Source organism: Cylas formicarius, unplaced genomic scaffold, assembly GCF_029955315.1.
Source record: "Cylas formicarius isolate icCylForm1 unplaced genomic scaffold, icCylForm1.1 PGA_scaffold_4__25_contigs__length_36172078, whole genome shotgun sequence".
In the NCBI taxonomy this organism is placed as follows: Eukaryota; Metazoa; Arthropoda; class Insecta; order Coleoptera; family Brentidae; genus Cylas; species Cylas formicarius.
In genome coordinates this window covers 30,478,743-30,504,121 of record NW_026844334.1, presented here as the reverse complement: position 1 = coordinate 30,504,121, position 25,379 = coordinate 30,478,743, and the positions used below count along the sequence as shown (strand labels likewise).

At 33.7% G+C, this 25,379-nt stretch overlaps 1 protein-coding gene across 2 annotated transcripts; it reads left to right on the top strand.

Moving 5' to 3' along the window:
* The first annotated feature begins 988 nt into the window (after positions 1–988).
* LOC132700419 (E3 ubiquitin-protein ligase COP1-like) lies at positions 989–25,082 on the top strand. 2 transcript variants are annotated; one of them, XM_060667729.1, is made up of 5 exons: positions 989–1,239; positions 1,310–1,425; positions 14,613–14,770; positions 18,094–18,906; positions 24,697–25,082. In XM_060667729.1, exons 1-5 carry the CDS (start codon positions 1,147–1,149, stop codon positions 25,047–25,049), a joined length of 1,533 nt encoding a protein of 510 aa, XP_060523712.1. In that variant the 5' UTR covers positions 989–1,146; the 3' UTR covers positions 25,050–25,082. The 2 variants fall into 2 exon arrangements, with proteins under 2 accessions (XP_060523712.1, XP_060523711.1); XM_060667728.1 differs by lacking the exons at positions 989–1,239; positions 14,613–14,770; positions 18,094–18,906; positions 24,697–25,082 and adding exons at positions 1,726–2,533; positions 7,217–8,425 and having other exon boundaries at positions 1,309–1,425.
* Positions 25,083–25,379: the final 297 nt, after the last annotated feature.

Here is a 25,379-nt window from a genome sequence, read left to right as displayed (position 1 = left end):
GTTATTATGACAACAAAATTCTAGCAAAGGCAACTGCATCAACAGTCTCAGACGCTATTTATACGTATTCGGGCTGATTTACCGGCAAAGATGATCTAGCGAATTTGGTTAGTTTGTTCCCGCAGCTACTAAATATACAGGGGGTCCCGAATATTGGGTTCAAATTTCAGCAGTTTATTCTATTTCCAAAACAAAAGTTATCGCAGTATTATATTGCAATTGAGACAGCAAGAGAAATATATATTTTTCTCTTTGCGGTACATTTAAAACTTGCCGCTATTGCACTGCGCGGCTTTTTTCTGGAATTATTCAAGCGATCCTTTCGATCAACTGACTTGGATAAATGGTATAGAACGGAATGCCCCAAAAATTGCATGGGCGTCTAGTGGTAAATATAGGTCACTCGCTAAAATATTAGATGAACAAGTAATTTAAGAAAAAGTGTAGCTCGCCATTTGATGATGTTCTTCAAAAACCAAGATATATAGAGATTTTAATGGATATTACTGATTTCAATCAAGTCAATTATGCGTTTCACAAAAAATGTTGGGCACGACTGCTAGGATCATTTGCCCATTGCCGACTTCTGTCGAGGATTTTCGCTTCTGGTCAATTGACCACCACGTACAAAGAAGAAAAATAACCAATAATTTGCTCAGCTAGCAAAAAACGATTCTGACCGATACCAAAAAAAATCGGCTTCCCCCCGCTTCCACCGCGGACCATCCGGGCCCATCCGGCCTCCATACCGGCGTGAACGGAGAAAAACGACGGGGCCGACGACGATTATCACTTTAAGACGTACACTGAACACTCAGAACACTAAATCCACACCGTGGAAACCGATATCAAACTTTTTGGGACGAATACATGGGATTCTGTCGGGAGTGAACGGAGGTTAAACCGCCGCGTGCAATGCTCCACCACAGAATCCCAAATTACTGATTTATTTTTATTCTCGGGTGGAAGATATTTTTGGTTGAACTTTGGATTGTGCCTGTGGCCTGCCCTTTTGACAGTTGTGACCTAAAATTGGTGTATGTGTGTGTATGTGAAATGGAAATATTTTAATTTTATAAATATTAATAAAAATTGAGAATAAACTTGTTAGTACTTGTAAATGTGTCAGAGTACATCATCATTATTATGGCTTTAGTGATAAAAAGTTACTGTATTCCTAGGTTATATACTCTATACAGAACGTTCAGGAAATTTTCTTCGACTTCCTCGGCTAATAGGGTAATAATACTAGGGTTGATTAATATATTTTTTAATGTGCAATTCTAATAAACTGTATATATTGTTTTAGAAGGGGCTGGTCTTGGGTGTGTATTCTGCAGAAGACGGCAAGGACATCAAACTGAGTGAAAGAGCTGAAAAGTTTAATCAGGTATCACAAGGAAAACTATTGGAAAGCATACATTTGTGAGTTAACTTTAATTCTCCTATTTATGTCCCTTTATTTCTTGTTGTATGAATATTTTGCCTTATCCTGGGTGGCTGTACATTGCTACACATATTTGTCTATTTTTTTTGTTTATAATAGCAATTCCCGACCTGAAACTTTCATTGCTTTCCTGTACATGTCAATTCCATTTTTTTCCTAAAATATATAGATTGATTTAGTTTTAAATGTTTTACTATATTTGCAATTTAAGTACTTACATAAATCATTTCATGTGTATTATGTATATGCACTCTTGTAAGTTGATATGATTGTTTCAGGTCGGCAACTTCATTATAAATTGCTAAAAAATGGCAACTAACCGTGATGGTCGCAGTAGTTCTGCATCCTCACATAGTGGTTCAAATATACCACCAAATCGTTCCTCTATTCGTACCCCAAAACGGCCACGCCCACAAACAGGCAGTTTTGAAGAAAAAAGTGCTGATTTTTCATGTCCAATATGCTTAACTTTGATTGAAGAAGCTCATATAACCAAGTGTGGTCATACCTTTTGTTACGGATGTATAACAAAAGCATTAGAAAATCAGAAACGTTGTCCAAAATGTAATTCAGCCATTACCATTACAGAGATTTTTCCAAATTTTTTATTAAATGATTTAATTAAGAAGCATAAAATGAGGCTCAATGGATATGAAGCGCTCGGCATAACAAGGGACAGTTCTGGAGAGTTTAGCACTGCTGCAGATGGTTTAAGAGAGTTTGTAGCTACAGAGTCCCAAAATTTAACATTACCAGATGTAAATGTCATGTTAGAAGTGCTTACTCAGAGGAAACAATTGCTGGAAGCTGAAACTTGTGCAGCACAAAACCGGTTACTTCTAGAATTTTTAAAGCATTTGTTGAAGCAGAAACAGGAGAGGCAAGCGCAAATTGCAAAGGAGATTACCATTATTGAGCATGATATTGAAGAAGTCAGTGAGAAGTTAAAAGAAGTTCATAGCAAGTGTCCAACTTTAGAGGATGTCGAAAGGACTGCTGCAGGAGCATCTGAATCAGATGCTTCTACTATCAATGCTATGAAAAAGGAGATGATGGAAATCATTGACAATATCGGTTCATCGGCAGGTAAGTTTGCAATTATTTAATTTGTGGTTCAAACTATCAGTTGCTGTATCCTTGCTATAATTGTTATACCTACAGTTGATACAAGGTTAATAACTTAGACTCACTAACTAACCAAAACTTTTACACATTTTGGTAAGAAAAAAATGCCTGCTATTTATGTGAGGGTAAGATTCTGTTTTTTGGAAACTTCAATAAATATGTAAGCAGCCGGAGGGTAATTTTAAATATGCAGCTAGCTGGAAGGTATTGATTTAAAATATTAGCAAAAAATTTTCCAAACTGCTCTAGTTCCACACTTTACCTTTACCACTTTTTTGTAACTGATGAGGCACAGGTATTTTTAGTTTTCATGTTCTTTGTAATTTGGGAGATTGGTAGAAGACTATAAAAATGAATTAAACCCCTCTTTCAGTATTATATTAAGTAAAACTAACCAACAGCAGGATCGAATATTAAAGAGCTTGATATGCTTCGTGAGTGGCTTTAATTTTAAGAGTAATTTGTCCAACATAGGTGTAAAGGTTTATAAAATGTTGGGGTTTATTGTATGTGAATTCCATAAAACTCCTATATCGATTGAATACATGTTTGTTTATTAGAAATAAGCAATAAAAATACAGTAGTATATAGACATATCAATAAAATAAGTATAAAAAATTGTTACGATCCACAACGTCACAGTAACACAGTTTGAAAAATGTGTCAGAGATGAAGATAAATCATAATTTGTTCTATGAAATGCATTGTTAAACAGGTTAACCTCTCTCGGATCTTTCCGACACACATTTAGTTCTATAAAAAAAAATCCATTTAGGATTTTATAGGATTTTTATTAGGATTTATAGAAGTTCTTCATATAAAATATCCTCATTTTGTATACTCATTGTAATCTATTTTGCCATCTTTAAATCTGTTGAATATAGGACTTTAGTAAGGAAACCAAACCTGACGAGAATATTCCAAAAGTGACCTTACATAATAGTAAAATGTCTTATAGTAATAAATACTATTCAAATCTTTCACAGTTCTTTATTAGTTACAATTAATATGAAAGTTGAAACTTAAGTTACTGTCAAAGAAAACATCTTGGTGTCTTAGCTCTACTTTACTGTTAGGTGAAGCATTACCTATCTAAGGAGTATTCAAATTCAATATTTTCACAACTTCATGTATACATATGAATTTACACTCTTTAAATTTCCCTTTATTATTTTTGTTAGTTTTTCTCTTTAACTTAGAAACATACGTTTCATTTTTGGTTACCTTGCCTTCTAACTTTTACTTTTTTTTTATTTCGCCTATAATTTGGATTGTGTATGTTTTCTAAACAAAATTGTGTAAAAAACAGTGGTCTGCACTTTTTTTTAACTAAACATATAGGCATTGCGTCAAGGACGCCACTGACGTAAGTGTTTTAGAAAACGAGTTTGTACATGACAACAAAATCAAGGAATACATATGTAACTTCGGGTCCCTTTTTGTAGATAATTTTGTTTATATGATGTTGGTCAGTGCTTTTGGCACAGATTTACAGATCTAAAAGGTACAAAATTAAATCATTTGGTGCCATACTACCTTTTGTTGCAGAAGTACTTGTCAAACTTTAACGACTGCCAACCCTGAGAAATGTCACTGCATTTTATTTTCTAACAAATTGCATCATAGAATACATTCCTCGCAGAATTGTAGAATAAATTTTGATTTAGTCTTTGTTTATAAGCTGTAAACGGTTTCGTCGAAACTCCGTTTGTTCTGAAAAAAATATTTTTTAACGCTAATCCTTATGTACATTGGAACAGGTAAACTTTCGCATTTATCCAGCTTTTCTAACTCTTCTAAACTCTCTAAACTCTCCGAGTTTATTATATTATAAGCTTTTTTAGAGTTCTCCATATCCAAAAATTTTCGTGACAGATTTGAAACACTATTCACTCTAACTATGATTAATATTACAAGATTTAGTAAAAATTCAGGTTTTAAAATTCATATGACAATTTCTCTCCCTTGCAGTCATTTAATAATAATTAATAAAATGATTTCTAGCATTTTGTCTAGGAATGTCGGTTTTCCTAGTATCATACCACGGGGCCCTTAGACCCGGTATATAATTCTGTTTATTTTCCCTCGGCAAAAATAATTTGTTCGCTTACATACATATATGTTCTTTTCTTTATGATATGTTGTGCTTTCTTTTTATTAGACAACTGCATCGGACATTAATTTTGTCCGCCTATGGGAAGTGTCTAAAGGATACTAACGACTTATAATAAATATAAATAGATATGTATATGTATAGATATGTAATATGTAATTTTCTAATATTAATCATAGTTAGAGTGAATACTGTTTCAAACCTGAAAAGAATATTTTTGGAAATAAATATCGATGACTCTAAAAAAGCTTATATTATAATAAACTCTTCATTGCGATTGCTTACTTTATTTACTAGTCATAAAAAAAATTCTGACCCCGTCAGATACTCCAATAAAAATTCAACAAATCAGTTAAACTATGAATAAAAGAAGGTAAAAGTAAACAAAAATTAAATTTGTGAAGCGTTACCCAATAACTGATATTACTACTTTTGATAAGCACATTTTACTACTTAAATACTTACATAGTTAATAAAATTAGTTAATGACCAATGGAGAAATTTGGGGTCCTTGGAAAGTATTGTAGAAAATTAATAACAGCAAATTAGCATTTCATTTGGCAAGTTCTGGACATTTTGTCACGCAAAGTGAAAATATTTCCCAAAATACAACATTTTTTTGAGTGGTTGTAATAATAATATTATATTAATATTGTGTTTGTGTCTTCCAACAGGCAGATTTTTATATATATGTATGTATTATTAAGAATATGAATATTGTTTAGAACTTTTTTTTTACTAAGGAAGGTTTGATTATGGGAAACCCACTTAGTCCTTTGTTAGCCGAGATTTTTATGGTTAATTTGGAAAATATCATACTAGAACACCCTTAATGTAAAGTTTTCTATGGTGGTATAGATACGTGGATGATGTCTTTGCTTGCTTTGTTGGAACGGACAGACAATTGAATTCTTTTTTAAATTACATTAACTCATTACATAATTGTATAAAATTCACTACCGAGGTCGATAACTCTATTAATTTTTTAGACTTAACTATTACTATTTATTATAAACCCTGACACACGGACACAGTCATGCATAACAGCTCAAATCACCCTATACACACAAAATGGCTGCATTTCACTCTTTTATACACAGACTTCTTAATACGCCACTTTCAACAGAAAATTACAACAAAGAACGTAATATCATAAAACAAATTGCGCTGAACAACAATTATAGGTAAAATTATAAATAAAGCACAAATGCAGCCTCTATCCGAAACCTAATATAGAACACTAACAATTTAAAACAATTTCATACATAACAGAACCTAGTGAAAAAGTTTCAAAACATTTGTCAAAATGTGGTTTAAAAATAGCTTTCAGAACTAACAACACAATAGAAAATTTTTTAAAAAACAATAAAACGAAATGTCCAAAATCTCAAAAATCAGGTGTCAGGTGTGGACAAACAGGTAGATCCTTCAAGAAACGCATTAACGGACATAAAAGAGCGTACAATAGTCTAGATTCTAATTATGCTACACAGTTAAACACAGAAAAACACATTTTTGACGACAACTTTTACTTAAAGGATGTTCTAGTATGGTATGGTTTTAGACTTAACTGTTACGAAAACGCAAAACAAATTAGATTTTTCCATTTATCATAAACCTTCACACACGGACACAGTCATATATAACAGCTCAAATCACCCTTATAGACACAAAATGGCTGCATTTCACTCCTTTATACACAGACTTGTTAATACGCCACTCTCAACAGATAATTACAACAAAGAACTTAATATCCGTCCATTATAGATAAAAAACAAATTCAAACAACAGTAAACTCTATTTATCCGAAACCTAATACAGAACGCGAACAATTTAAAACAATTACATACATAGGAGAACCTAGTAAAAAAGTTTCAAATCAGGTGTCTACAGGTTGAAATGCGGATCTTGTCTTAAAATGTATATTGGACAAACAGGTAGATCCTTCAAGAAACGCATTCACGTACATAAAAGAACGTTTAAAAACAATAGTCTAAATTCTAATTATGCTACACACTTAAATACCAAAAAACACATTTTTGACGACAATTTTGATATTTTACATACAGCCACAAAAATTTTAAAACTAAATTTATTGGAAGCCATGGAGATTAACAAAATGAGACATTCAAATGTATTGCTTAACGATCAATTAGATTTAAATACATCTCCTTTATTGAACTTAAATTCTCACAATAACATTAATTAAGGTTTTATGGTCATTTTTCGATATATATAGTAACAGGCAGTTTGTAAATATTACATTTGATAAAGAAAATCCATTTATCAAAATAAATAATTGTTACATTTGATAAAGACACGGTGTTGTCGAAACAATTGTCATGTAAAAATATATAATTTCGTGAAAATCTGAACTTTTAGTTCTTATTTATTTTTCTAGTATATTGCATTGTGCGATACCATATAAGCTTTCTTTAGCTTGTGAGTAGCGAGGGCGTCCATTTTTCGGCGTCATGCGCATCGAACGTATTAATGAAGGCATTCGTTTAATTTGGTTCGTTTAATTGCAGATCGGAAGGAGGAAAACGCGACAGAAACGCCGGCCCGGCCGTTCGCTTCGCTCGCCATGCGGCGAAGACGAATGCACGCGTACTTTGAAGATTTCGTGGATTGCTATTTTTCGTGTCGATCGAAAGATATGATATTCGGCAAAGATTGCGACGATAAAACCAAATCGTCCGGCGAATCGGGACCGGGTTTGGATCGGTTCAGGGAGAGCCTGATTAAATTTTCCACGTACAATTCGCTCAGAGTGTTAACGACGCTGAATTACTCCACGGATCTGTTCAACAACTCGACGATAGTCTCGAGCATAGAGTTCGACAAAGATAACGAGTTTTTCGCCATCGCGGGGGTCACGCGAAAGATAAAAGTGTTCGATTACGGCGCAGTCGTGCGGGATATCGTCAACATTCACTACCCGTGCATCGAGATGGTGTCGAGGTCGAAAATATCCTGCATAAGCTGGCACAGTTACCACAAAAGCACGTTGGCCTCGAGCGATTACGAAGGTACCGTAACGATATGGGACGCTTCGACCGGTCAGCGAACGAAAACGTACCAGGAACATGAGAGGCGTTGCTGGAGCGTCGACTTCAACTCGGTGGATACGCGATTGATAGCGTCCGGATCGGACGACGCCCGCGTCAAACTTTATTCGTTGAACGAGGAACATTCGATAGCGACCCTCGAAGCGAAGGCGAACATTTGCTGCGTCAAGTTCAATCCGAAAAGTTCGTCACACTTGGCGTTCGGCAGCGCCGACCACTGCGTCCATTACTACGACCTGCGCAACATGAAAAACTCGCTGAACGTGTTCCAGGGACACCAAAAGGCCGTCAGCTACGTCAAGTTCATGAACGGCGAGGAAATCGTGTCCGCTTCGACCGACTCGCAGTTGAAGATGTGGAACGTGAAGACCCCCTACTGTTTGAGGTCGTTCACGGGCCACCTGAACGAAAAGAACTTCGTCGGATTAGCGACCGATGGCGATTATCTCGCCTGCGGCTCCGAGAACAACGCCCTGTTCGTTTATTACAAGGGGCTGAGTAAAAAGTTGTTCAGTTACAAGTTCGAGACGGTGGGCGGGCTGTTGGAGCCCGCTAGGAGGGAGGACGATCCCAACGAGTTCGTCTCGGCGGTCTGTTGGAAACAGAACTCGAACGTCGTGCTCGCGGCGAACAGTAGGGGTATAATCAATATATTGGAATTGGTATAATCGCGGGCAATTGAATTTGTGATTTAGTTCGTAAGAAGACAATCGGATCGGGTGTTTGTCGTATTCGGCGCGGAGTTGGTGAATGCATTGTGTTGCGGCTTATTAAATATTTTTAATACCATATGTCGGAATTATGCCCATTTTGAACGACGTCATTTTTATGTAGAAATGGATGAGAAAAAATGGATGTCGGTTGCTAGATACAAAAAACAATTGTTTACAAAGTTTTACAAAGTGCACGAACAAGCAAAACCAACAAACAACATAATTATAACCAGAAATCAACATATAGGCAAAATTAAGATTTATACTTAAAATCTAAACATCACATATTCCCTCGACATAGTTTTAAAGTCACTGAAATTATCACAATTTTTCAAGGTATTTGGCGGTTTATTATTTTCGGAGAGACGCTTATACAGAATAGAATTTGTCATTATAATAATATATGTCATTGCGGTTTCTCGTCTAGTAACTATGCACGCTGTTAAAATATTTTATTTTATCACAGATGTAGTGTGGTAATAGTTCATTTCTTAACTAATACATGAAAATATTTGCCTTATAAATAATGCCTTGTTTAACCGTCATAATATTAACAACATTTGACATTAGGTTTACAGGAGTTTATGTGTTTCACTTCAAGATCGATCTTAATGCTCTATTTTGAATTACTTGAAACTCATTTATCTTATAGTTGGGTAAGTTATAGAGGAGTGTGGATCAATGTTTGAGATGAGGTGCCGGAATGCTGTTATATAAAAGTTATTTGGTGTACATGGAAAGACCATGACCTATTCTACATATAAATCCTACTTTTTGTGAAAAAAACATGACTCCAAGGTACATAATTTTATTTTTGCGTACTAGCATGTCATTATGTATTTCAATTTTTATGTTTTCTATGTTAACAGTACTCAATTTTTGTTTTTTCCCAAAACTACGAAATTTAGACTTTGACATGTTAATATTAAGTTTGTTTTTACATAACCATTCATATATTCGGTTTATATCGCTGTTAACACTACATCTCATCTGATGTATGTCACTACCAACTATATATAACTTTATGTCATTAATATACAATAGGAATAATAGAGGTCCCAGTACAGTTCCTTGCGGAACTCCATACATTGTATCGACAGTGTCAGACACACTCTTTTAAATCTAACTTTTTGGGTTCTAACCAAAACTAAACCTTGTATGCCTGGCTTTTCCATTTTTCTTAACAACATAAACCTATCAATAGTTTCGAAAGCTCTCCTAAAATCCAAGAACACAGCCAAAATATGATTGTTACTATCAACAGCTTTTAGGAAATTGTCACATATATTAACTTTCACAGACTCACACAAATGTTGATGATGGAAACCAGATTTATTGCATACTAAAATGACATTGTTATTGCAGAATGCAAGCAGTTTCTCTTTGACGACCATTTCCAATATGTTTTCATAAACCGGAACAGTGTTTATCTGTCTAAATTCTCCATGCTGATTTGTGCCTTGAACCTTTGGAACTGGAATCACAGTTGATGTCTTCCACTCGTGCGGAAATACTAGAAAGTGAAGTATTTATAATCTCCAAAAGACGGTTACTTATTACACTGAAGACAGCTCTGAGTACCCCAGTCGAGATTCCACTCGTCCCACCACCTACATTTTTCACACTATAAATAAAATTTTTAACAGCGGAGAGTGACACACTTTCAAATTTAGAAAACCCCATATAGGTAGGAATGGCTGCTACGAATTTCTGCAATACTACTTACAAAGTATTCATTAAATTTATTGGCGATTTGCATTTCGTCTGAAACTGTCTCCACTCCAAACAATATTTCAGCAGTGACTGTTGTATTCTTTTCAGGGAGAAGAACTTTTAAGTTTTTCCATAGAACTTTGAAGTTATTCTTGTTTTGATCGAGTACCCCCTGAAAATAATTATCCTTTTCGATTTTTATTTGTTTTACAATTTGATTTGTAACTCTTGTAAATTTATTCCAACTGCCCACTGTTTCGTCGTAAACTGCTTTGCGATAAAGTTTGTCTCCCTTTTTCATTAGTTCCATAATGTCAACTGTGATCCATTTTTTATGTGCGTATCCCTGATTAATTGTAATTTTTTTCATAGGGCACATTACATCGAGGACAGAACTAATACTATTTGTAAAATTATTTGCCAAGATAATTCTTCCAACATCTATTAACTATTGTTTCATGAGTATTACAATCTCTAACCTTGTCCAGTTTAACCGAAAACAAACAGTGATCACTAATTTTAGGAGTTATATGGACTTCACATTTCAGATACCTGTCATTGGTAACAATAAAATCAATGAAGGTTTGACTCCTGTCAGTGTTTTAACAATTTGTGAAAGGCCTTTTGACTATACAATGTTCATTAATTTGTCCCCATAATATGAGGATTTTAAGATATTACTCACTCTATCTAAGTAACCTGCAAAGTAGTCTATAAATTTTGCATTTTCAATTTGGGGTGGGTGATATAGGACAGTACACAAAAATTTATTTCCTGATATAGTAACGTCGATAGATAACAACCAAACATAGTTTTGAATACATTCATTTGTTACAAGTTTATATTTAATATTATTTCTTACCAATGCCATCACTCCACCCGTCCTGCGGTTCATTGGTAGACACTGCTCAATCCTGTATTCTTCAATTCCCAATTCGCACGTTACATGCGTTTCCGACACAAACACTAATTTCGGCTTCCAGTCATTTATCAGAATGTTTATATTGTCCTTGTTATTTTTTTGTTTTTTTTTTATTTATTTATAATAATTTTTATTGTCCAATAAATTAACATCCATTTGCAAGACAACTTTGCCCTAATATCTACAAACTAACTACACTTGTGTGCATAGAAATCGGCTCATTGTAATCTTTTGACTTGACCACCAAAACTAACTTTTTGACTTGAATTACATTTTTTTTCAGAATATGATTTACTATGAATTTAAATTGATTAAAATTCATTTTTCAATAACTGCAGGAGGCATTAACTTTTTTATATTACTAAAAGGAACAGGCTTATTGACAATTAATCACTAACACTTATTTTTTAATAATGGGTATGACCCCTCTTGCCCTAATAACATCTCTTACGCGTTCGCAATTGTTTCATGTGGAATGTTAAAGCACTCTTCCTCTATTGCAACTGTAAGCTCTGGGATCTAGGTTGGAATACGAGTTCTCGTTTTAGCTCATCCCATAAATGTTCGATCGGATTGAGATCGGGACTACATGCTGGCCACTCCATAACTCCATAAAACCGACTTCTGTAATGTAATGTTGCACGATACTTGCGGTGTGCTGCCTAGCATTGTTATTGAATTTTTCTTCAATATAGCCGACTTAACGAACCACACAGGCTGCTAAAGTCAGTGATTAAATAATTTCATCAACTGCAAGCTTCAGAGCTTGATTGAAACTGACTCCCATTCTATTGTGTACCTGCTTATATATCGTTTGAGGGGGGCGGAGCTAAAAGCTGGGCATGAACATTGTCTGGAATGACTGATTCTCAAATTGACAAAAGCGTCTTTAGCTCCGCCCCCGTCAAACAATATATATGCAGGTACAGAGTAAAATGCGAGGCAGTTTCAGTTAAACTCTGAAGAAGCCAACATTTAGGGGTAGGTTATTCGAAGCCACCCCCAAATCATTTTGCAGAGATAAACAGTCAACCACAATATATTATTCTAAAAAATTTCTGCAAAGAGCAAAATTTGACGATGAATGTTAACATCTATATTATTATTGAAAAGCAAGAAAGTCAATGGCGTTAAGTTATGTGACATATCCATAACTGTCAGTTAAAAACATTGGTTTTTTACCTTGCCAAAAATCACAAAGGTAACAACAGGTACAATCAACAATCATTACTTTAACACCGTATAGTCAAAATGCCACTGTCAATTAGCAACCTCTACTTTGTAATAATCAGCAAACATATGTTTTTGACAAGCAGCATGACATCACTAGAAATGGGTATAATTTCGACCATAAATATTTAATCATAACTTTCAAAACCATTTTTTCACTCGACAGTGCAATGGAGATCCGACCATTCACTAGTAGTAACAAAAAATAGTGCAAAGATAGCTAGAATTTGTTACTTATATCACAATAAATTCTTTCTGTAGAATATAATATTTCAATTAGACTTCGAAATTTAGCAGAAATAGGTACTACACACATGGCCATAACTCATTCTGTTAAGAATATCACCAAAATCACTTGTCATTTCAAATTGTAATGAAAACAGCAATTTTAAATTACCAAAAAAAAAAGTTAAGCAATAATATTCTCATCGCTTTAATTTGTTATACGCGGTTCTTCGAAGAAAGATAAAAGATCCGTTGAATAATGTCAGATTTTTTTAGCAGAATTTTTTTATATCTGGAATCGGATGACAAGGGTATTGAAAATATCCTCCATATTTTGTTCAGCTGTTTGGAATTTAACAGGCCTTTCGCCAATCTCTATTATTCTTGCAGAAAAATCTGAATTTTCAACCAAAAGAAAGCCTAACCATATTGCCTTCGTTTGTATTAATCCAGGTTTCGGTCTAGTAAATCAAAAAAAAATTAGAGACGTTTCATTAGTGATCTTGCTCCAGGACGCATAAACATTTAAACACTATTATGTTGACCGATAAATAATAAAAATTATATACTACATAATGAAGTCGCTATCTCAAATGGTGAGTGTCACCCTATGATTTTTAATTACCATTGAAAACCCTATATATTTATGCAAAATTATATCGATTTGACAGGCAAGAGATGTTTTGGTGCTCGTTTATAACAAAACTAGATAACAGGTCTTTTTGTATTTATCTGTCAGCAAGCAATAACATCGATTATGACATCAATTTTAGTTAGTGTAATTTCTATATAGAATATCTAAAGTCTTTTTTGAAGTAATTTTACCCTAACAATCCCTCATATATTTATGAAAACGGGTTTTCATATCACTCAACTATTTCGTTTAGGGAGTTGCTCTGAACATCTGTGAAAAATGTTTGTAATCCGCCAACACACCATTCATATAACGATGCGAATTTAGCTGGTGTTACCTTTCCAAATCGTGCCAACTAATAACTTAAAAAAACACGCACAACAATCGTAGAATTAATGCTGTTTATAGAGCGCAAAATACCTTTGTTTTGGTTAGTTTTAAATCACTTGGTGTGATCTATTTCGTGAACTACTGGACAGTCCGGGTAATGGGAATGAATGTTTACGTTTTCGTATGTTTTTTTTAAACGCACCCCTTAAACGGCAATGTTTGAAATGTAGTGAATTGCTCATTAAAATTATTAACAAAACATGTGTTTATAAATAGCAATATGTGTGCCAAGGACGCTGTATTTGTATGTTTTCCGTTTTGAAAAATAATCGACTTTTCAAAAATCGAATTCGGCTTACCCAAAGTCTGCAGTTTTGCCTTAATTTATTGTTACAAAAAAGTTGATTTAAATATTTAAAAGTGATGTATAAATCTCAACTTTTTACGGTTCGGAAATATTTTTAATGCGGATGCTATATATATATTTTGTAATATTGTTTATTGGAATTTGAATATGTTTATTGTTGTAAATACCTGAACAGTACGTAAAGCTATGTAACTTAAGAAAAAAATGTGATTAAAAAAATATCTTATGGATGTTTGTTGTGAAGTTAGTCTGCACAGAATCTAAATGTTTCATTTTAAATTGAAGTCAGTGTCTGTAGATCCCTGTCTTAGAAAGGTCATTTGAAATTGCCGCATGTCTTTTTATATACCAGTGATACTTTAATGAGCTTAAATAAAATTTGGGACATTTCTTTTCTGTTATTTAAGACGCTGTCGATTATTCCGTTTAATTTGGTGGAGTCGAGTGTACTGATTTGAGTAAATAAATCATATTGATTTAAGGAGACACTGGTTGGGATACGATTTCAATTGATCATCCTAAATAATAACCGCAGGCCATTAGCCCTAAGGGTAATTCTGTCAATGTTTTCCATTGATGTCGAGTAGCTGTATTATAATAGCAATAATGTAATAAAGATTCCCATTGTAAATTGTGTTTGACGATTCAGGGAACTTCTTTAATCGTCCAGATCCCCTCATTTGAACCTCGGGCTTCCATTAAATATGTACATTTGTTTCTAGAACGGGAGGATCCATAAAGCCGGGCAAAAGCTTCATTTTTTGGGGATTGCACCAGGACTACCCGGCGATCGCAGTTGTAGGACTACCGTGCAAAACCGAAATAGACGAATGCGAAATCATTCGCAATGACAAAGAAAGTGTTCGTACAGCCATAGCAGGTATTAAAATTCGTTGTGACCATACCACTAATAATAATAACAATAGCTTTATTGCTCAATAAAAAACATCCACTTACAGCGCAATATATTGTAAATCACGTAAGATGGCAAAGTATATTATTTTCTAGTTGTTGCCTTAAGCAAACCATATGGCTTATCCGTATGTCCGATAAAGATGGACGAATTTGTAATGTTGCGTGTAACTGCTGTCTGTTTGACAGATTAAATTTTTTGAAAACTAGAAAGTTGAAAGTTTGTGGTGTTTCGTTAGCTTGTGTTTATATTTTGGTCCTCCGGTTGTTAATTTATTTTATCATATATATTGCTTGCTTTTTACAAAACTTCTGGACTCCTCCTGCGTTGGTTTTTGCTGAGTCGAACTTGCTGACGTTTCGCATTCTTATCAATAGAAAATCAGACCTAACATTGGGTCATTGTGTTTACAGAAAACCTATGCACACAGACCGATACCTTAACTCTCTTGCATAGAGAGCCGTAAGACTATTTGAGGCGGAGCCACTGAACCCAGAATTACATCACCTTACCTCTGCTCTTATCTCTAATAATTTCCACATTAAAGATATTAAGCGTTCGATCAAAAAATACACTTCACCACAACCTTCCAATAGCAATGAGGTCGAAAGCAATCGCACACTTGCCACTGTGGTCCTTCCTTACATTCAAAATATCACCGACCACATATCAAAAGTTCTAGAGAAGTATAACGTCAAAACCAGATTTACCACTTGTCCAAAAATCGCTCAACATCTTTGGTCCGCCAAAGATAAAATTCCATTTGAGGTGCCAGGAGTTTACAGCATTCCATGCAACTAGGCTCAAAGTACATGAAAGAGCCTTAAGACTAAGACAAATAAACTCATCAGCTGTTGCCAAACACAATCACGAAACCGGAAATAAAATTTTATTCGATAAAACTAAAATTCTTGCATGTAATCAATTCTTCTACCAACGAAAAATACGAGAGTCTATAGAAATCTATAAACATCCTAACAATCTTAACCGCGACTCAGGTCTCAACCTGTCACCAATATGGGAATCAGTAAAAGATTAAGATCTCAAAAATAGTCAATAGTAAGAACATATTAACTTCAAGCCCCTCCTACTTGTCTTTGTATAACATTTTTTCGCACCATTTGTATTTTAATATGTTCTTTAGTATTTTGAGAAATATAGCGGTATTGGTGCAGTATAAATGTGTATAAAGGTTTGAATATTTTCCGTGTCAAAAAAATCTTTGCTAAATTATTTTTAACAAGAAACCTTTATCACCACTGTCCAAACACTTTCCAAGAGGTTTGTATAACTAATGAAATAGCGGATATCATTGTCGTTTAAAATCCAATGAAAGCGTAATAAAATCACCAGGAAAGAAGAGACCCCGAAAAGAGACCAAGACTGATATAGGTGATGTAGTTAAATATGAGACACGGTGTATCAAATGTGTAGTGAAAGTAATAGTGCATGATGATTAATTTCCTTGTTTTTTTTTAGAAAAACGTCACAATAGCAAGTTTAAATAGAAGGCTTAAAGAACAAGAACTTGCTTCTATTAGCAATGGTTCTTTGCAGAGAATATTGACCAGTATAGGTTTTAAATACAACAAAGACGATACTGAACTTCGAACTAAATTTTTGAGAAATTATGAGTATGTTAACACTTCCTCTCGTTAGGTTATTTTCATGGACTAAATGTGGATATTTTCTAAAGATGGTGCAAAAAAGTTTTGACAAAATAATTCAATGAAAAGTGTAAGAGGGCCACTGGGCTTTCAAGAGAATGCAGGGAGTGAAAAAGAATTTGTTGATGGAACAAACTTAGAGATATTTATTAAGCGGTTAAAAGAAAAATTAATTTGCAACTTGGAAGAGCCGTCAGTTATAATTATGGATAATGCTCCATATTAGTGCATTTTATCAGAAAAGGATCCCTGTACAAGTTCTTCTAAAAAAGAGATAAGTGACTAATTGGTTAAAAACAAAAATGAATTTCAGCCATCATTAACAAAACAAGAGTTATTGGATATAGTGAAAAGAAATCGTAAAGAAAAGAAATATGTGTTACATGAAATCATCAGAAGTCATAGTCATCAAGTACTTCATATCCCTCCATGCCAGTGTGAATTCAATGCTATTGATATGGTCACAGGCTAAATGGTATTGTGATAAAATATATCAGAATGACGGTCATAGTGATGAAAATGTTTTTTCTATGTGGAATGAAGGTCTATTACAAGTTACACCCAAGATTTGGAAAGACTGTGTGGAAGGTACCAATAAAATTATTTTATAGTGGTATAACAAAACCAATTTTAATGAAATAGATCCCATAATAATTTCACTGCATTCAGAAAATGTTACTGAAAGTGAACTTAGTGACTGTTCTTTAAATGACAAATTAATCAGTAATTAATTAAAATTAATTTATTGTTTATGATAAAATGTATTTTGAATCCTATATAACAATATATTTTGCTTTTTATATAATTTATTTGTGTTTATATTCACCTATTTGAAACTCTCGTCAAAATCAAATTGTTTTTAGAAATAAATTGTCCTTGTCCCTTTTTTATTTAATTATATAATTAAAACTAATCTTGAGATTAGCTAATTTTTATTAACCAAAAATATTCTATGTTAACTATGACTCTGTAACAAGTAACTTACAAATCTTGGATAATAACAATAAAGGCTTTTCGGTAAAAAAAAATCCTTAAAATATTATAACGCTAATATCAAATATGAGTGATCTACCTTCAAAAATAGTGGCGCTATTGTAAATTTTTTAAAAACTGTGAAAACTAGTATTTTTTGAGAAAAATTAAAATATGGGTAAAAAATGTAGGTTTTATTCGCCACGCTTGTTTTAGCGACCCCGTATACTTTAAAATAAGTTTAAATTTAGCATTTAATTTAGCAATTCATTCCGGCACCTTGTATATAACCTAAAAATATTGTAAATCAACTAAAACACATTGCTGTTGAATAAGGTGCCTGTCGAATTTTATTGATATAGATAGCAAGAACGCAACGCAAGGATATTAATAGTATTTTACAATTGGCAGATACTATGTATAGAAGACTACCGTTACTTCCTTGTTTCTTATTTTTTCTATACTATAGATTCAAAGGAACTAATATTAGCTATAGCGTTCTCTCCCATGAAAAATCATTTATTATATCTTTAACGGGCAATATATGTTTACCGACCAAAAAAATTAGTCGTATGTTGATAAAACCCCATATTTTCATTTGACAATAATCATGTCAATCAAGATGTGATTAAGTTTATTTATTCATTGCAGCCGGATGTAAAGCGTTAGATTTGGCTGGCATAAAACAAATATTTATTGATAGTCTGGGCGACCCCGAATCGGCCGCCGAATCTAGCACACTCTCGACTTGGAAGTTTCAAGATTACAAAACGAAGAAAGACGAGTTAGCAACGGTGCAGCCCTATGAATTGCAGGGCCGCGACTGCGAAAATTGGACGAAGGGGGTGCTCCTGGGTGAATCGCAAAACTTAGCTCGAAAATTGGCCGACACCCCGGCCAATCTCATGACTCCTACTATATTCGCGCAACAAGCCGAAGATTTATTAAGACCATTAGGTGTGGACGTGAAAGTATATGATGGAGAGTGGGCTAAAAGGCAAAAAATGTTCGCTCTACTAGCAGTAGCGAAAGGTTCGGTGGAACCCCCAAAATTTCTAGAGTTGACCTACAAGAAAAGCGACGGCGATCCCTACGTTTTGATAGGCAAAGGCGTCACGTTTGACGCCGGTGGTATAAGCCTAAAGCCTGCGCAGTCGATGGATGAGATGAGGGCGGACATGTCCGGCGCTGCTTGCGTCTTCGCCACGCTTTATGGACTGGCAAAATTGAATGTTCCGACCAGTGTGAAGGTTTTAATTCCATTAGTCGAAAATCTACCATCCGGCAACGCGTTAAAGCCGGGCGATGTAATCTACGCACGTAACGGAAAGAGTATTTGTGTGGATAATACTGATGCGGAAGGACGGTTGATACTGGCTGATGCGTTGTGTTACAGTTTAGAATTAAAACCCAAGTGGGTGCTGGACATAGCAACGTTGACTGGAGCGATGCGCGTTGCATTGGGTAAGTTCAAAACTAAATAAATAAGAACTAAAAGTTCAGCTTTTCACGAAATTATATATTATGACATGACAATTGTTTCGACAACACCGTGTCTTTATCAAATGTAACATTTAAAAACTACCTGCTACTATATATACCGAAAAATGGCAATAAAACCTTAATGTTGTTGGGAGAATTTAAGTTCAATACAGGAGAGGTATTGAAATCTAATTGATCGTTAAGCAATACATTTGAATGTCTCATTTTGTTAATCTCCATGGCTTCCAGTAAATTTAATTTTATACTTTTTATGGCTGTATGCAAAATATCAAAATTGTAAGAAATGTGTTTTTCTGTGTTTAAGTGTGTAGCATAACTAGAATCTAGACTATTGTTTTTAAACGCTCTTTTATGTTCGGTAATGCGTTTCTTGAAGGATCTGCCTGTTTGTCCAATACAAATTTTGGTACAAAATCCGCATTTCAACCTGTAGACACCTGATTTTTGAGATGTTGGACACTTGGTTTTATTGTTGTTTAAAAATTTTCCTATTGTGTTGTTAGTTCTGAAAGCAATTTTTAAACCACATTTTGACAAATGTTTTGAAACTTTTTCACTGGGTTATCCTATGTATGTAATTATTTTAAATTATTCGTGTTCTGTATTAGGTTAGGTCTGCATTTGTTTTTTATTTATAATTTTATCGATAATGGATGGATTGTAGCCGTTGTTCAGTGCATTTGTTTAATGATATTAAGTTCTTTGTTGTAATTTTCTGTTGAGAGTGGCGTATTAAGAAGTCTGTGTATAAAAGAGTGAAATGCAGCCATTGTGTGTGTTATAAGGTTTTCGTAATAGTTAAGTCTAAAAAATTGATAGAGTTATCCTGTTCAAACTCGATAGTGAATTTTATACGATTATGTAATGAATTAATGTAATTTAAAAAAGAATTCATTTGCCTATCCGTTCCAACAAAGCAAGCAAAGACATTATCCACGTATCTATACCACCATATTATACTAGAAAATCTTTTAAGTAGAAGTTTTCTACATACTTCTACATACTAGAAAATCTTTTAAGCAGAAATTTTCTATGCTTTTATAGATACGTGGATGATGTTTTTGCTTGCTTTGTTAGAACGGACAGACAATTGAATTCCTTTTTAAATTACATTAACTCATTACATAATCGTATAAAATTTACTATCAAGATTGAACAGGATAACTATTAATTTTTTAGACTTAACTATCACGAAAACGCAAAACAAATTAGATTTTTCCATTTATCATAAAACTTCACACATGCACACAGTCATACATAACAGCTCAAATCACCCTTATACACACAAAATGGCTGCATTTCACTCTTTTATACAGACTTCATAATACGTCACTCTCAACAGAAAATTACAACAAAGAACTTAATATCATTAAACAAATTGCACTGAACAACTGCTACAATCTGTCTATTATAGATAAAATTATAAATAAAAAACAAATCCAGACAACAGTAAATTTTATTTATCCGAAACTTAATACAGAACACGAACAATTTCAAATAATTACATACATAGGAGAACCCAGTGAAAAACTTTCGAAACATTTGTCAAAATGTGGTGTAAAAATAGCTTTCAGAACTAACAACACAATAGGAAAATTTTTAAAAAACAATACCACGAAATGACCAAAATCTTAAAAATCAGGTGTCTACAGGTTGAAATGCGGATCTTGCCCTAAAATTTATATTGGACAAACTTCAAGAAACGCATTACCGAACATAAAAGAGCGTTTAAAAACAATAGTCTAGATTCTAATTATGCTACACACTTAAAAACATATGTTTTACGACAATTTTGATATTTTACATACAGCCACAAAAAGTAGAAAATTAAATTTATTGGAAGCCATGGAGATTAACAAAATGAGACATTCAAATGTAATGCTTAACGATCAATTAGATTTAAATACCTCTCCGTTATTATACTTAAATTCTCACAACATTAATTAAAGTTTTATTGTCATTTTTCGGTATATATAGTATCAGGTAATTTGTAAATATTACGTTTGATAAAGACATGGTGTTGTCGAAACAATTGTCATGTGAATATATATAATTTTGTGAAAATCTGAACTTTCAGTTCTTATTTATTGTGTTAAATGGATTTTTATCAAGTAAAAGCCACCTCAGTTCAAGTTCAAAACTGCTTATATCATATCACAAGGTGTCCCTAAATTAAACGTCAGTATTTTAGTCATTTATTTTCCCTACTAGGGTCAACCACTTCTTCTTGTAAAAGGTGTGACACCCTGTTGGCGGATTTTTAAATGTATTTTAAAAAATTAATATTTTTTAAGACCTTGAATTTCCATTTTAGTTACGTCTAATTTACGGACACCCTATGCTGGGAATTTTAATTTCGAGTGTTATCGCGGTAATAGATACAGGCTAATGCTAATACACCGATATAAATAATCATAAATAATCAGTAGTTTTTAACAAGTAATTAAGCACCTCTGTTCTTATCCTCCAAATTTTGGTCAGTTATTAAGATAATCAGTCGATTATTGGCTTGGAAGGTGAGGTTGAGATATGGCGGTGGCGGTTTACTTTAAAAAAGCAGAACAAAAACAGAATTTGTTGAAATGGATGTTATGGAAGGTGAGATGTTTAATGGTGACTGAGACATATAGGATGGGTTTCCCAGAAAAGGCCAGATTACTTCGAAGAAGTAAAAAATGAAGAAATTTGACTGATTTAAGTATCCCACAAAAAGAAAAAAAATCCTTTACCTAACAGAAAGTTTCTGAGAAAAATTTGAATTTTATTTGCTTCCTAATTAACTCATTACCAGGCTATAATTTTCTTAATTTAATATTTTAAATGATATTTTACATCTCCATCCTGTACGGTGCGTTCAAATTATCTTGATAACATTTTAATTGGCTGTAACTTTTTTATTTTTGAAGATAACGAGGTAAACAAAAAAACAAATTGTAGGATTAATACACAAGTTTTTTTCATTATATATGTGTTTAAGAGAATATCTTATCGACAAAAATAGGAAATTTTTATGTAATCTCAAAGAATGCCGTGACTGATTGCAACAACAATAATTATTTACAAATTAAAGTAGAACAAAAACACTAAAAAGGACAACACGCTGCGCACGTTTTTTTTATGTGTCCCCAAAAGAAAAAATCCATTAATGTTAAGGTAAGATATAATATTCAGGGATAAACCTTCTATATATTGTTCTATTTGGTGCTTTAAGAATTGCAAATAATGATCTCCAGTTGACTTTGCCAATCTATGACATCACACCATACATTAATTGATTGGTACCCCTGGGTTTTTATTTCGTGTATTTGTCTAGGATTATTTAAAGACCAATGTCGCGTATTATAACCCTTTCTTGTAGTGAACGAACTTTCATCAGTTTATAAAATGCTTTTCAAATAATTATTATTCTCATTATGCCCATTTCAAAAATCCAAACTAAACTGCATCCTCCTTTGACATTGTTCTACACTCAGTTTTTGAGTTTTGCGAAATTTAAATGCATTATATTTATATTCTTTCAAAACTGTCTCTTCATAATAGAAATAGAGGAAACTGTATGTGCTTCATAGAATCATAATATGATCGCCTTATTTTCTTCATTTAAAACATAATTCCGGCATACCTTTTTAGCATTTGACATGATACCGTTTTCTGCTAATGTCTTTGCCAGCTTTGGAAATATCTGCCCAATATACTGATGACGAGCTGCGGGTGCTCTTTTATTATTCAGAAAGTGTATTTGAAGCCTATCACTCCTACCACCGATGCTAAATTCGCAACGTTGTTTACTAATATGTCAAACATAAACATATTTTTATTGCAGTTAGGACACTCTTTGAAATTATATAAAAATTTCCTATTTTTCCGATTTGTCGAATACGAGTGGACTAAAATATAAAGTGTGTTACATCCATATAGCTATAAGATAATATATATTACGGTAAAAATTGTTGCGCCGCAGATGGCTATGATATTTTCGTAAAGAGGGTATGGATCTTTTGCGCATGCGTGACGCCCCAATTGACTGAGTTGCTACATTACCGTAATTTTTCTGGAAAATTCCGTATATAGTTGGCAACGCCGAGCTAAGTAATTAATATTGTCGCAGAACAGTCTGTGCCCTGTGCCATTGCTGTTTTAAATTTTGGTTTCAATATATCCTACCTAAAGAGTATAATAGATGAAGGGAAGGTCGTGTATATTGTTACAAATGCCATCTATTATTTGTGTCCAAGTACTAAAATACTGTCATGGCGTTTTAAAGTAATGCGTCACACTGAAAATACTACAGTAACTTGTACCGGATAACAGAACTTTATTTATATTTTAATAAAACATTTTAAAACATAAATTTGTTCGACATATTTTTTTTTCACTTTTTACCTTTCAAACTTTAAATTGAATTGAACCGTACGTCCCGCGCATTTTTCGTTTTCATGACTGGACCCAATCACTAGAGAGCGTTGACACTCGTGTACGCTTTTTAACTTTGCCACTAATGGGAGCCTTCCCCTCTATCTTATACTCTTTGATTCTACCCGTACTCACAAACTTGTATAGTTTGTGCTTTCAATACTTTGTTCTTTCACGAAATGACAGCAAATGTGGCAAATATGAGAAACTAATAGGATATTAAGGAAAGAGTGATGCCTATATATTTGACACTTAAAAAGATGGAAAATAGACTTGCTAAAATTTACTAAACATAATGCCCTACATTTTTAGAAGCAATTAAATAGCTACGAAGGATGTTTGGGTAATATGTTTTAGTGCACAAGAACTACAGGAAATATAATAAATGAAGCTACAAGTTGAATTTTTACTAGAATAAGCATAATTACAATTACTGCCTGTGGGAGTTGCTTCTTGAACATTATTTCACTTAGATGTTTCATGTGCGATATCTAGCATCTCGAAAGTTATTTCGATGAAGGTTAAACCTACGAGTTTATGAAATCTAACGCTTTGCGCAGTTTTACAAAAAAAAACAGCTTACATAAAAAAATACATATAGAAATTGCACAGTATCTACAGGGTTTGAACAAAAACGCCAAATTAATTACAGAATTATACAGACGCTGACGTGGGTGTTGCAACTCGGCACTGCTTTTCCAGACCTTAACTCCTTTTTTGCCTGAAAATTTAATAGAATTTCGACATATTTTGAGAAAATACTGCCGGAAAAATGCCGCATCCAAACATCGACGATCTGTCAGCGGTCATGTTGTTTTGTGGAAAGCTCCAAGGTCTTATGGCTCCTGCGTCAAAATTTGTCATTCGAGGATGTGCATGTTGAATGTACCTTCTCAAAAAAAATTTACATAGTTGCTTCATGAGTTTCTGTACTGTCAGATTAGGCACGGCCTCTATATGTCTAGCAGCTATATGGTAACATCACTGTAATCGGAATAAGATATTCTATACTGCGTGTGCCATTAAAAAAATATATGATGTAGGCTTATACAACAGAAAATTGATAGTGTTTTGTTTTATACGTCACATGGAAAAAATTTTGCCTACTAATCTTACATTTTTTTTTTTTTGGTAACCTTGATATCTCGAAAAACAAAAAAGTTACACCCAATTAAAATGTTATCAAGATAAATTAAACGCGCGATACATGGACCTACCATTGCAAAATGATTTAATATTACAATAATGTGTATTGTATTTGCTTACGTTCAAGTAATTTGAATTTAAAATGTAGTTACCTCGAGATAAACTCAGTTCTATATTAACGCATCTCTCTAGGTAACGCGGCTACCGGCGTTTTCTCGAATTGTACCAGCCTCTATCAATCGCTCGAACAGGCAGGTTCAGAAACGGGCGATAGAGTTTGGAGGTTGCCGTTGTGGAAGCACTACACGAAACAAATAAGCGAAAACGCCGCTTACGACCTGAACAACATAGGGAACGCCAAGGGCGGCGGGAGCTGTACGGCCGCAGCGTTTTTAAAGGAATTCGTTCCAAAAGACGCTAAATGGCTGCACTTGGACATTGCCGGAGTCATGGGCCCCAACGACAGTTCTCCCTACTTGAGCAAAGGCATGACCGGCCGCCCCACTCGAACTCTTATCAATTTCGTCGAACGGCAATCGAAATAATGTTTTTTTTTTTACGATTAAGTTACAAATAAAAGATTTTTTCTATTATTAACCTTATTTTATTAGTGTTTCATATCACAATTTTGAAATTCGGTAACGTTACAAGTAAAACAAAACTTAAATCCGATGCCGGTCAACCTCTGAATACGTTCGACATCAGAGGCCGACTATATTCCTCTTGCACTATATTTTTTATATAAAAACAAGACGGTAATTTACTTATACGTAATTCCACAGAGCGCCAAGATTTCGGTAGTTTAATAGTTAAACAAAATCACAGGATAATAATTTTTCATATTGCTAGTACGAGTGTTTAGCTTATTTAAAATA